The sequence below is a fragment of the Bufo gargarizans genome, chromosome 3 (assembly GCF_014858855.1).
Source record: "Bufo gargarizans isolate SCDJY-AF-19 chromosome 3, ASM1485885v1, whole genome shotgun sequence".
Classification (NCBI taxonomy): domain Eukaryota; kingdom Metazoa; phylum Chordata; class Amphibia; order Anura; family Bufonidae; genus Bufo; species Bufo gargarizans.
The window spans coordinates 247,176,903-247,191,175 of NC_058082.1; the positions used below are offsets into that span (position 1 = coordinate 247,176,903).

Genomic DNA, 14,273 nt, shown 5'->3' on the forward strand with positions numbered 1-14,273 from the left:
AATATACCCTATAGCGACTTGTAAATGGGAATGAAACCCTTCCCATTGTGACTGTAAATGGACAACACTTCTAATTGGCCAACAGTGTGAAATGCCACCTCTACTTTGTGTTGTGTCTTGTGTTTGTGATACCTTCTTCTAAAAGTACTACATAACTGTTCTGAACATATTTTTCAGCTGCAGATGAGAAGCAGCCTATTTATGTTCCCACTAACATGCCCATCTTGGAAAAGCTACAGATTCGCTATGGTAAACTATATTTTCATATTTGTGGGGATTTTTTTCTAAGTCCTAAAACAATTTTGTAAGATACATTCACTTCTGTTTCTCATCTGAGGAAGTGTGTTGCCTAAGAGTAATTATTACAGTAAACCATAACCAACTATACATACATTAAAAGTGTTTTATACAGTAATTTGCATCCACATCCTTTAAAATAATCATTTATGAAGGTAGCTGTAATTTTCTAATGTACTTCTTTTACCTGTATTGCTCCTATCTTCAGTTCTGGGCTGTGATCACATGTCCATGGAGCTCTTTCTTATGTCCATATAGGGGCCATCATAAGGGAGTGTCTATGTAACTAGCTTGGTGGGAGATGCTATAAACTAGCTGGGTGTTAGGGGCAGTGATAGAGGAGTGTCTATGTAACTAGCTGGTGGGAGATGCTATAAACTAGCTGGGCCTTGTTAGGGGTGGTGCTGAAGTGGTGACAGAGAAAGGAGAGGTGCATCATGGGTTTGGTTGGATACAGCAACAGGAAATGCTACATCCAGGTTGGAAATAATCTATATGGATTTGTTTACATGGGGGAAAGGGGTCAAGAGAGTCCAGAATAAAAAAAACATAAAAAAAACAAAACATGGGGAAGATGTACATATCTATATGAGCTAGGCAACTAACATAAGTATATGTGTTAAATCCCATAGTAATCCTGGAAAACCCCTTTATGGGTACTATTAAATGTGCAGCTTGAAGTGTGGATACCATGGTGAACACTAATTTCCAGGCTGCCCCTGGACTACATCTTTGTTTCAAGTGACAAGTCCAGGTACAGCCCAGCAATTAGCAGTAACTGCCCAAGCCACGCACGTAAAAGTAACAAAAAGCTTAGGCAGGGTGCTGAATCTTCTTAAAGAGATCAGTCCTGTATGTAGACTTATTGGCAATGCTCTATGGGAAATGAATATGCAAGTAGGTATCTCCCAAGAAAGAGAACCATCTCACCAGGACCACTATTGGAAGTGGCTCTCTACAAGTCAAGATCCAACTTTCCAACAAGCCTTGGAATTTGACAAGGAATATAGCAAAACCAAATATCCATCCGTAGACAGCTTTTCCAGGGTGCTTGCCCCTCATCAGTATGGAGTGGGTTTCTGGCTGGCTCAGTGCAATGCCTTGGAAGCTGCTCAAGCAGGGTGCTGATTTTCCTTAAAGAGACCAGCCCTGAATGGAGACTTACTATAAGTGCTTCATGGTATGGAGACTTATTTACAGTGCTCCATGGGAAATGAATATGCAAAGAGGTATCACCCAAGAAAGAGATACCTGTGTCAATTATATTTAGGGAAACTGGGAACAGCGCTGAGGTGAAGTTTTATATAGGACTTTTTTATTTGTACAACTTCCCTGATCGCACAAAGCACTCAACGTATACCTTAATGTGCTAGAACTTTGTAGCATTCTGTACTTTACATTACTATTGGGCATCTTTAATGCTTATAATATTAATTGTACTCTTAGTTGTACAGCACATGAACTATTGATTTACTGAAGAAAATACTAGTAGTATAGAGAGTATTTCTATAGAACATCTATATCTATTAGATACTGTAAAAATATACTTATAGTTTACCATTGCTGAGCTAACTGTAATATTTTTCTAGCTACTACAAGACAAAGTATCCCAGCCAGACAAACTACCCCGCCCTTCCATACACGAACAAAATCAACCACGGGTAAAGCTTGGTAGTTTCTAGCGCTCACTTATCTCTGCATACTGGCATTAGACATCATGCTATATTCCACATTTCTCTGCTTATGAGCACACGATTCAGTCCATCTCACAAGCTTTACTTGTTACCACATGACCCTACTGTATCTCAGCAGCATCATCCGCTACGTGGCCATTCAGTCCCCCTAGCTATGTCTTTGAGAAATAGGTATTCTTTTACGACAATTACAATTTACTTCATGTTTCTTCTTGAAAAATGGTGACATGGAAAATTGTATATTGGTGTCTTTAAGAAGAATACCTATACATAAGATACATCGCTTATTTTGCTTCCACATATTGTGCTTCTGAAAGCTTTGAGGCAGAGATATCAAATCAAGCTGTTTAAGCAATGAATCATTGAAGGTTCTTATAGTGGTTATTCAAAAATTATTTCAAATGGCCACAAGCATCTTATCCTTTAATGTGAGCAGGACTGATTGCCTTCACTTGCACAGTTGTCTTTGCCTCACTATGCTCTGACACTTGCATATTCTACATATTGGCAAGCGTTCATGTCAGGCTGCTCAGCCATGATGGCATATCATGGGCAGGATCGAATACCATCTATTGCAGAGCAGTGTAGTGAGCTCCCACCTCTCACCCCCCTAGACAGCTCTACACGTGGAGGCAACCAGTGCTGCTCACAATCTAGAACAGATTGCCTGTGGTCTTTTTTAAACGTTTCCAGAGAGCCCATTTGAAGTCCTTTAGGCCATGTAAAACTGTACAGTGTAACGGCACTCAAGGTAGTTTTTTTGCGACGTTACATGTGTTGTGCCGTTTGTAGAATTTGACTGCTTCACATAAAAAAAAAACTAATATTTGTGAAAGTCTCTATTACTTGGATAAACCTGTCTCAATACATTCTAATAAGCATATTAATTGCACACACAAGCATGTGGTACGTGCTAGCATTGAAGTAAAAGGTTAAATGTTAATATTTGGAACTTTTCTTTCAGCGATCACAAGCGGTCAGCATATTCATACTACATATGAAAGTATTGCTAGGACTGAAGTACCTCCTTCTGTATCTGGTATATTTTACTATTTCACAATATTTCGGGTGTCTTAAATTCAATATATACTGGCTGTCCTTATTTCACTGCATTAAAGAAACAATATGCACATTCATTTTTTTACTTGAACACATTTTAGTAATTAAAACAAATATTCGTTTTGTTCAGGTGTCTTTTCAGCTATAACATTGTCCGTTTAGCTTCATTTACAATATGTAGAATTCTTAAGAGGTTTGATTAGTTTGTAGGGTGCTGTTTTCATTTAAAGTATAGATTTCGAGTACTATTTTGTACAGTATATGTATAATTGGTTGTCACTCCCTCTACTTGGCTTGTGCTAGGATATTTTATAAAACTGCATTTCTTTTATAATACTCATCAGCTAGGTTTCATATTTCTTCAGCTATGGCAACTCAAAATCTCCCAGCAAAACAAAGAACATGGCCCCCTCATACTCAAAGAAATACAATCATGGGTAACGCTTATAGCGCTATATAATCATTGCATAATGATGTTAGCTATCATGCCTTTTATAGAATATGTTTCTGCTTAAAGGCACATGATCTGTCCATCATACAATCACGCTAGCTACCACTCAACTTGTCAGCAGCACTCACTGTATGGCGATCCAATCAGCCTATGCCTTTCTGAACTAGGTGTTCTTCTATGCAATTATTGTACTTTGTTTCATCTCCTTGTGGCTGGGACTATTAGCATAGGAGTCACAAGAAAGAGTAGTTGCTCCTTTTGCCCTTTCGCGCATTGTGCTACTGGAAGCTTTGAGGCAGAGATATCAAACAAAGTTCCTAGAGTGAAGTCATTAGGATAATGTAAGTCATTTAGACTGGATGTATAGAACTGAAAACCAACCCCAACCGATAAGGTTTAATATTATGAGACTCAAGTATTTAAAATTTAACAGAGCATTAAAAACATCTCTGAAAGTCTCTATAGCTTTGATACATCTGCCTCAATAAGAATTTTCTGTGCATTCCAATGCAAGCATGTGCCCCCTTCGATCCTTTCAAAAGGAGATTAAATATTAATATTTGGAATTTTCGTTTCAGCATTTACAAGAGGTCCGCACATTCATACTACATATGAAAGTATTGCTAGGACTGAAGTATCTCATTCTGTTTCTGGTGCAGTTGTCTTTGCTTATCACACTATAAAGGCTGAGGCTAGCTTATATGTCGGCATTCTTAATATTTTTTAATACCGTAAATACGTTCAGTTCTACATATACTTTGAGGGACCAAAACTTTATGTAGCTTAGCTTTGCATAAAATTTTTGCACAAATTATTTTGTTTACAATATTTATACATTAAAAAAAAAAATAGAATTTGTGATTTCTTAGAAAGTCTTGGTATTGATGGCTTATAATAAGTTGTGTTCAGTTACATTAGTTTAGTTTAGTTTTGAATAGTTTCCATGTCCAGGCATTCTGTTATACTATTAAATGGTATTTTTTAATTGGTATTTTCCAGATAAAATAACTCAAATTATGCAAAGAAAACTGCCCTCTCATATGCAACCAAAAACAACCATGGGTAAAACTTGGTAGCTTGTAATGCGGTACTGTCATTTCGTAATGGCATGGCATACAGTGGATATTTCTTCTCAAAGGCTCAAATCCATATCATAATCCATTCAGCATACAGTTCATCTCACAATCCATACTTGCTACCACGCAACTCTTTTTCAGCAGCAGTCACTGTATGGCCATCCAATCAGCCTGCCCCTATCTGTTTGAAGTAGGTATTCTTCTATGACTTGGGTTTACCATATTATTTAGATCAGAGTAAACCGAACTACTGTTAGAGAGGAATACCTATAGACAACTTTATTGCTTCTTTTGCCTCCACACATTGTGCTACTGGAAGCATTGAGGAAGAGATATCAAACTAAGTTCTCCATGATAATGATAAATTGTAAAGTCTCGACATAAAGTCAGCAGGAAAAATCTTAGCAGGATAGGTCACCAATACCAGATCGGTGTGGGTCCAACACCTGGCACCCTCACTGATCAGAATGCCCCATACATTGTGTGTACAGGGGCATAGCTATAGGGGGTGCAGAGGTAGAAGTCACTACTGGGCCTGATGGGGCCCCTTGTGCCGCATAAGAAAACACCAGTATTATAGAAAGTTCATGCAAGTCAAGTTATACCTCTGGCTGGAGGGAACGGGATAGGTCATGAATTTGACATAGGGGGTTGCTGTTTCAATTTTTGCCTGGCCAGAAAGCACTGAGGGACGGATGGGCCCAAGTTGAACCCTTGCACCAGGCCGCATTAACTACACCCCTGACTGTGTAGTTTCAGGCACCAGAGTACTGAAGCTCAGCACCCATTCACTTGAATGAGACCTGAGCCATAGTACCCCACCACGGCCACTACACAATGTGTTGAGCTGTCTGCCTCCAGCTCCATACACTGTTAGCCTAAAACAGCTTCTGTAGCCCATTTAAAGTACTTTAAACCGAACACATAATACTAGAATGTAAGCACACTTGAGTTACTGCAGGTGAGGTTTAATTTTTTGGCTCTTGACAGAAGAATAGGAAAGATACTACTAGTGAAAGTTGCTTACTTTGATACATCCACCTCAATGATGCCAAATAAGCTTATTATACTTGTTACCAGCGTGAGCATGTGCCCCACTCCATCATTTCAAAAGGAGATTAATTGTTTGTGTTTGGATTTTTTCTTTCAGCATTCACAGAAAGTCAGCATATTCAGACTGCATTTAAAAGTATTACTAGTACTGAAGTACCTCCTTCTGTATCTGGTATAGTTCCCTTTACCTTCTCACAGTTTAAAACTAAATGTTAGGCTATAGTCAGCATTCTTAAAAAGAGTTTGAAACCATCTTTTTACCTTTACCTTCTTTAGGCACATATGGCATTATTTGTTGTTGCTTTATAGCCGAGTACCATTGAATGACAAGTTTACAGAGAGATCCAGCTTACAATGAAAGCATAGGGCCACCTTTGTGTTTTTCAATCTCTTAGTGCTTGATTTGCTATTCATTTAGTTTTTGGGCCATATAAAAAATTCTACTAACTAGTAATTCTATGGTTACACTTTCCTAGTTATCTTTCCAAAGTTTTAAACAGTCTCGCCTGGCTGTCTGGTTATAATATAAATGTATAGAAGATTCATTTTGGACAAGGGGAATTGTTTTGTTGCATTTTTTTATTGATAAGGAATATATGATATCTGACCATATTGTACCTACAGGCTCCTGAAATGTAAATCGGGCACAGTCTGTATTCTCTAATGTGCTTAGTAGGTTTCAGCCGTACATTGTGGTATAATTTGCATTAAATGGCAGCAACTGGATTTTATGTTGTGATTAGTGTATAAAATAGGTTTGTGTGTTTATGTATTAGATATGTATGCTATTAATGAGCTGTTTCAATATTTCTCTAGCTACTGCAAGCCAAGTTTTCTCAGCCAGACAAAGTACTCTGCCCACCCATATTCATACAAAAACAACCACGGGTAATGTTTGCCTTAGGGCGCTTTTTGTTTGTAGCGCTCTATTGTCATTAGACATCATACATTCCCTTAGCATATCTATCTGCTTAAAAGCATGCTATCTGTCCTAAATGCATTCGGCCGAGCACCTAATATAGTGCTTCTCCCTATCCAGCGTATAAAGACTGAATCATCCTATCCAGGTAAAATCTTAGTCCGTCCAACAGTCCATTACACATACCAGACATCCAGTTCACAGTCCATCACACAATCCATCCCACGGTCCAGCACCTATATCATCCATTCCACAGTTCAGCACACAATACTGTGTCTTCTCCAGCATACAGTCCAGTCTATCCCAGAATCCAGCACATACTTCATTGACATGTCAGTAAACAAGCAGATCACATAATACAGTCAATTAGATTCCAACATGAAGTCCATCTATAATACTGCTCACTTTATCACCGTATCCAAGATGCCGTCCATCTATGAACTAGTCCATGCAATCATCCAATGCAGCAGACAGTCCATAATTGCTGCCACACAACTCCTTTTCCGCCGCATCCACTGTATGGCCGCCACTGTCTGTAAAAATTAGGTATTCTTCTGTGACACATAATTACAAATCTGTTCCAACAGTGTTGGAGCAGACAATTGTACATTAAGAAGAATACTTATATATAGTAAAAATATTGAGTCTTTTGCTTTCACATATTATGCTTTGAGGCAGCAATATCAATTTTTTGTTAATGTTTCGTGAGGTCAGCAGAAGAGTCCTGTGAATGCATAACAGTGCATCTGAAATGGCATGTAAACTCCATGTGTAAAACTGGAAATGACAAAACTTTGTGTTCTTGAGGACTCTAAGTATTAAGGCATCCATGAAAGTTATTTTGAAAGTTTCTACTTTGATCCATCTGCCTCAAAGGATTCTAACTTTAGCATTTCACTTTCTATAGAATTGCAAGCATGCGTGAATTTCATTGGGTAGATTAAATTTTCCTTTTTGGAATTTATCTTTCAGCATTCACTGGAAGTCGGCATACTTCTGCAACACAGGGCAATATTGTTAAGACTGAAGCGTCATATTCTATACGTGGTACAATTCCTTTTCCATAATATTTCACAAGATCTGTTGATTAGACCATACAATTAACCTACAACAAGGCAGCTCTGTCAATTAAGACAGCTATAGTAACCACTTGTACCACATCCAGAGTAAACCAAAAAACAAAACAAGTGGAGTATTGTATCAAAAAATATATCATTTATTATAGAATATAAAAAATGGGGAACAACGGAATGTTGTAATACAGTACACGGAGAAGCACAGAGTGAGTCAATTCAAAAAAGACACCATGGAAATACGCAAAGTAATGCGCAATTGGGTACGGTCAAGTGTGAGGCCAAGCTAGGGCTCTGGGAAACCAATGAGATACTACGTGTGCTGTTCACCCAATTAAGGGTATGGTACACCCAGTACCACAAACAGAAAGTAAACCCAGAGTCGTAGCTACATACACTAATGATGTAAACATCACCATCAACCCCATATAATCATAATAATGACCAACCTGGGGTGGAAGTGGATGTAGATGATACAATAAATGTACATAAATAGTACCATAGGTATACGCCTAAGTGCATGGGACCCGACAAGAACACGTACAAGGGAACCATACACAATATGAGTCAAGCTAAATGCAGACCGTACCTGAAGTCATGGTGAAAGTAGAAATGACAGACCCTGGGCGCGGGACTGTCATTTCTACTTTCACCATGACTTCAGGTACGGTCTGCATTTAGCTTGACTCATATTGTGTATGGTTCCCTTGTACGTGTTCTTGTCGGGTCCCATGCACTTAGGCGTATACCTATGGTACTATTTATGTACATTTATTGTATCATCTACATCCACTTCCACCCCAGGTTGGTCATTATTATGATTATATGGGGTTGATGGTGATGTTTACATCATTAGTGTATGTAGCTACGACTCTGGGTTTACTTTCTGTTTGTGGTACTGGGTGTACCATACCCTTAATTGGGTGAACAGCACACGTAGTATCTCATTGGTTTCCCAGAGCCCTAGCTTGGCCTCACACTTGACCGTACCCAATTGCGCATTACTTTGCGTATTTCCATGGTGTCTTTTTTGAATTGACTCACTCTGTGCTTCTCCGTGTACTGTATTACAACATTCCGTTGTTCCCCATTTTTTATATTCTATAATAAATGATATATGTTTTGATACAATACTCCACTTGTTTTTTTTTTTTTTTTATTAGACCATACAGTCTATAGCATTTTTTATTTATCTCTTTGTATTATGGCTATGTAAAGTTATCCCCTATCTGCAGCATAGGGTATAACTATTAGTACTATTGTACTCGGCTAGCTCCGGAACTCCCATAGAAATGAATGAAGCAGCTGTGCACATGCCTAACTGGCTGCTCCATTCATTTTGGGTGGCTCCACAGAGTGCAAGTTGCCTGTTCTCGTAATCTGAAGGGGTTGTACCCCTGGGACTCCCCACCGATCACAAGGACAGGGACCCCTCTAATAGTTTAATATATAAGCAACCTCAAGAGTTAGAGAACATTCCTCTTTCTTTCTCATGTTGTCTTACCTTATAATCTCCAGTTGGTTTTGAGATAAAAAAAAAGGGAAATGGGTGATGGAGAGGGTAAAGATGAATTTAAAAAAAGAGGAGGTTGAGTTGGCTTGGAAATTCTTAATCAGTAAATTGTTTCTAGAATGTTCTAGCGATCACACAAGGATCCTAACTTTTGTTCCTATATTCAGTGCCACCCATGTGTGCACATGCACTATGAAATTGTACAGTGATTTATTGTAGTGTTGGTCGAGCACCAAAGTGCTCGGGTGCTCGAGTAGAACACCTCGGGATGCTCAGGTGCTCTACCAGGCACCCAAGCACAATGGAAGTTAATGGGAGAACCCGAGCCTTAAACCAGGCACCCTCTACTCTGAAGAGAGGAGGGTGTCTGGTTCACAAGAAAAGGTCAGAAATTGATGGAAACACCACTGAAATGGTTCAGAATCGGGAACAGCATGGGGAGGATGTCTGGATGCATCTTGGACTCCCAGGTCGCTGCTAGGAACGATGTTGTCCGAGTAGTACGCCAATTTTAAAGACTGACCATAATACGCACAAAACCGAAGTTAAAATCTATTTTAGAGAAAAAAATTGTTAGGAAACATTCTTTCCTGTATATTTACTTATATATAAAGTTCAAGTGCTGCCAAAATTACAAGGAAGAGGCACTCCGATACAACCTGTATATCACATAAAGGAGGGCCTCATTCCCATTGTGGTACAATAGTTCAGGTAGTGGGACTCCTACACTCATAAAGCCTATGCACTAAGTGAAAGGGCTGCCAAAAATTACAAGGAACCGGCACTACAATACACCTTTTATTACACATAAAGGAGGGCATCATATACACACCCTTGAAAAATTATGATTGATGGCCTGCTGGTGACCCTCTAAAACATTAGGGGCGAGTGCCTGCTGCTGATCTGACCATCTAAAACATTAGGGGCGAGTGCCTGCTGCTGATCTGACCATCTAAAACATTAGGGGCAAGTGCCTGCTGCTGATGTGACCATCTAAAACATTAGAGGTGAGGGTCTGCTGGTGACCCTCTAAAACATTAAGAACAAGGGCCTGCTGGTGACCCTCTAAAACATTATGGGCAAGGGCCTGCTGGTGACCCTCAAAAACATCAACTACAACTATAGTCCTTAAAAGGACTTTTGGGTCTCTAACAAGTTTTAGCAATTTAGTGCAGATTGCACTAAAAATATATATTGCTGCCACACACAATAATCCTTAAAAGGACTTTAGGGTCTCTTAACAAGTTTTAGCAATTTAGTGCAGGTTGCGCTAAAAATATATATTGCTGTCACACACAACAATGGTCCTTAAAATGACTTTTTGGTCTATAACAAGTATAAAAGCTAAAACATTCCCATTTCACTCCCTACACTATCTCTCCCTTCTGCTCTCCAGCGCTCCCTGACTAAGACTGAGCCGAAGACGTGTCATCGGGTGCTATATAGCATCCGATGATGCATTCCAGCCAGCCAATCACTGTAATGCCAGTAGCCAACATGGCTATGGCATTACAGTGAATGGCAGTACTTATCTGCACGTTTATTGGCTGCGGGGAGGAGACTCGAGCACACAGTGTATTCGGCTCGAGTAAAATTAGTGTTCAGCCGAGCATGCTCGCCCAACACTAATTTATTGTTTCTGGGGCCGAAGCAAAGTTATTGCTAGGGGCCCTAATCAAACACATTCACACAATATGGTGCTCCTTTAATGTCTCCAAAATGAGTACTCACCTAGCCCTCACTACCATGAAGAATAGTGCAGATCTGCTCCAGTTTGATGGCTAGGCACAGCAGGTGCGATGACAATACATGGTTGCGTCTGCAAGTGTAAAACTACTGGTCGCAGCGTGAATGGTGCAGCAGGGATTCAACTGAGATTGCGAATGCTGTTGAAAGTAGTGGCACTGCCAGGGGGCCCAGTGCAGATGCACAATTCTCCCTATGATTAAAGCCACTCTGCAGCAGAAGGCCCTTTGATTTCTCGGGCCCCACACAATTGCACGGTGGTAAAGACCACCACTGAATATATATTTCAAAAACTCAAATTTACTGTATAAATGTACTGTAAACCTGATCCAATTTTTACAGTATTTTATTCTGCATATGATCAAATGATTGTCATCTAGGACTGTATCTACAGGGGGTACCGGAGCAGCAGTTGCCCCCAGGCCTTAGTGCACATAACAAGACATGCATAGTACATGATAAGTGGGGGCTCTAGTATATATTTTATATTGGGGCCTGCAAGGGCTCTGCAATTGTAGAAGTCTTTGTTGGTCTCCAGTAAATATTGTGTTGAAGGTTTAATCTACTTGAACAGTACTGTAATTATATGGACACTTCTTAGAGCTGCTGTCCTTTTTGAGAAATCAGAGATGTAAATTTTAGATTGTTTGTGACTTTCATTTCTTGCATTATTTCCTTATATTAGATTTTTTTTCAATGTGAATAATTATTTATATATATATATATTATTATATTATATTATTTTTAAGAATTTCTATGTATGCAAACATGATTTTAATTATATTTTGTCAGTGTACATCTCTAACATATGTTTTTTTGCGGATCAGGACACTGCCACATGACTTTTCTTCCATAGGATGATTTATATCATGTTTCCGAGTCACCTTTGCTCTTTTATAACTCATAAATTAATTCCATCTTTAATCCAACCGCCTGGAAGTTGAATGTGGATTGTACTCTTTCTTCCAGTTCCAAATGAAACTGCATCATTTCACCCAAAACCTTTCCCTAGTACTGAAGCACCAAACGGTGAAGCTGGTAAAATCATTACCTCTTTTAATGGGCAATATATTTGGTTTCTCTATTAGAATTCTTTTCTCCTCTAACAGCCTCCATTTTTCTTTCTTTGAATTTTACCTCAGACAGCACAGAGCCAGATTCTGAAATAAAAACAACTGAAGCACCACATACGTATGAACCAGAAACATATACTTTAGGTAATCATTCAAGGAAATAGTGGACCCTCTTTCATAGATCCAAGGTCTTTTTATGTATTTGAAAAGGAAATAATTGACAATTCCACATGTTAGTGCCTTCGTATAGATAAAAGTAGCTGATAGTCTGGAAGTGTTTACTTTTACTTTTCCAATAAAACATCTTTCTTTACATCCTAAAACTATAGGTTTACCTACAGTCTAAAATAATATAAATAACCCTTAATATATCTATTATCATGATGATGGGGTAATACAACCTTTGTAGGTAGGGGATTTTTAAAGGGAACATGTCACCATAAAATGCAATGAAATCTGAGGGTACAGAGGTGGGAAAGCTTAGCAGATTAATATATAGTTTTTGGGGAAAAGAGTCAGTGAAACTTGGAATTTTTTTATTTAAACTTTTACTCTTTTTATGTTTAAGAACCATGATGATTGCTGCACCTAAATCATTGTTTCTGGGCAACAGAAACAACGATTTCTCTATGGGGATCAGCAATCTCCAGTCCCCATATGAAGGAGATTATTGCTGCCTGTAAAGGCAGATCTTACCTCCTCTAACAACTAGGTAATTATCAGGAACAAATGTTTAATTCCCAGTAATTGCCTGCTCTGTTAGTCCATGTAAAGAGTTCTTTACACAGAATGCTATCAATCAATGATAAGATGTCCGCCATGTACAACTGAGCTCAGAAAGAGCAGAGATTTAAATGTATAAATTACAAGTTTTATTGAATGTCTTCCAACAAAACTATACATCAATCTGCTCAGCTCCTCCTTCTCTATAACATGTTGCCTGCAGATTGCACTGCATTTCATGGTGACATGCTTCCTTTAATTTTTGCTAATCCTTAGTTTTTATATTGGTACACCAAAGGTGAGCCTATACTGTATATTGTAAATGGGAAAAAAAAATGAAATTCACCTTTTGCCCTATGGAGTTGCTCCTCTTTGGTAACTAAACCCTGATATAATCTAGTCACCATACTGTAGGTAAAAGCGGAACTTGCAGATTTGTCTCACATAGCTTGTGATAAAGCATAACTAGCGAGTTTCGTATTTTAGCTCACTAGTGAATAGTACCAACCTCCTAATTCCTCACAGAAATAATTTCCGGATTCAGTTGTTACTTTGAACTTTGCAGTATCTTGCCCTAGTTAAACACAAGGTGGTCTTTATTGCAGCTTCCCATGATAAAACAGTTGTTCAGAAGTTTTCGTCAACTTCCAAGCCAAAGACCACAACTGGTAAAATCAATTTCTTAATAAAGTGCATGCAATCATCCAGTACTGATACATATCAGAACAAAAAGTATAGCCAGCAATATGCTGAGAGGTTGACAATATGCCTAATGAGCTGCTGCTGATAGCTTATGCTGGCGCCTGGCTCTATCATCTGCTGTTATCATAAATATGATTCATGCATTAATTTTTTTTCTCCTATTTATCACATGCTTTGACTACCTAAATGTGTATTATGTGAGAAGGTCACCAGGGTTGAAAACAGTAGAACATGAAGTATGTGTTTGTCTTAACCGCATTATTACAAGTTCCTCTGGCTTTCCTAGTCCAATTGCCGATAGGAGCAGAGAGCTCTTAATATTAAAGGAGTTATCCAGGATTGTGGTATTGGCGGGTCATCAATCGGACATCGCCGGGGGTCTGACTCCTTCGATCAGCTGTATGAAGAGGTCGCTGCTCTCCATGTGCGCTTAGGCCTCTCCCTAGGTCATGTGATGTCACAATAATTTTGTCATCTGGTGTAGATGCAGCTCACTCCCATTCAAGTGAATAAAGCTGAGCTGCAATATCGAGCACAGCCGCTATCCGATGACCGCAGTGTTCACTAAGGCTCCAGTGAGCAATGTGGCTTCCTCAAACAGCTGATCGACAGGGGTGTTGGGAGTCGGGCCTCCACCAATCTCATATCGATAACATATCCCAAGGATAGGCCATAATTATAAAAATCCCAAAGAACCCCTTTAAATATTTTATATGCAGAGTACAAGTGAGAGGAGTGCAAAGAAAGACGTCAGTAAAGTGTGGCTTCAACAAATGGCCCATAATCTCTCTACTGGCTTGCTTCAAATAATGTAAGGAAGAATTCTGAAGGTAGATATTGGTAGATGCCAGTCTCTGCCAGACAATCATATCTGTGAGTGAATACATTTTTTTC

General features: G+C 39.0%; 1 protein-coding gene across 7 annotated transcripts in view; it reads left to right on the top strand.

The window, feature by feature from the left end:
* The window catches only part of LOC122930979 (ABI family member 3 binding protein), a 407,440-nt gene that overhangs the window by 280,386 nt on the left and 112,781 nt on the right, over positions 1–14,273 (top strand). For 6 of the 7 annotated variants that reach the window (XM_044284793.1, XM_044284797.1, XM_044284795.1 and 3 more), the window contains exons 11-13: positions 11,851–11,919; positions 12,024–12,098; positions 13,283–13,345. The exons of the other annotated variant lie outside the window; for it this stretch is intronic. In XM_044284793.1, the coding sequence (XP_044140728.1) occupies positions 11,851–11,919; positions 12,024–12,098; positions 13,283–13,345 (207 nt within the window). The remainder of the gene's footprint in view (positions 1–11,850; positions 11,920–12,023; positions 12,099–13,282; positions 13,346–14,273) is intronic. 7 annotated transcript variants of the gene reach the window in all.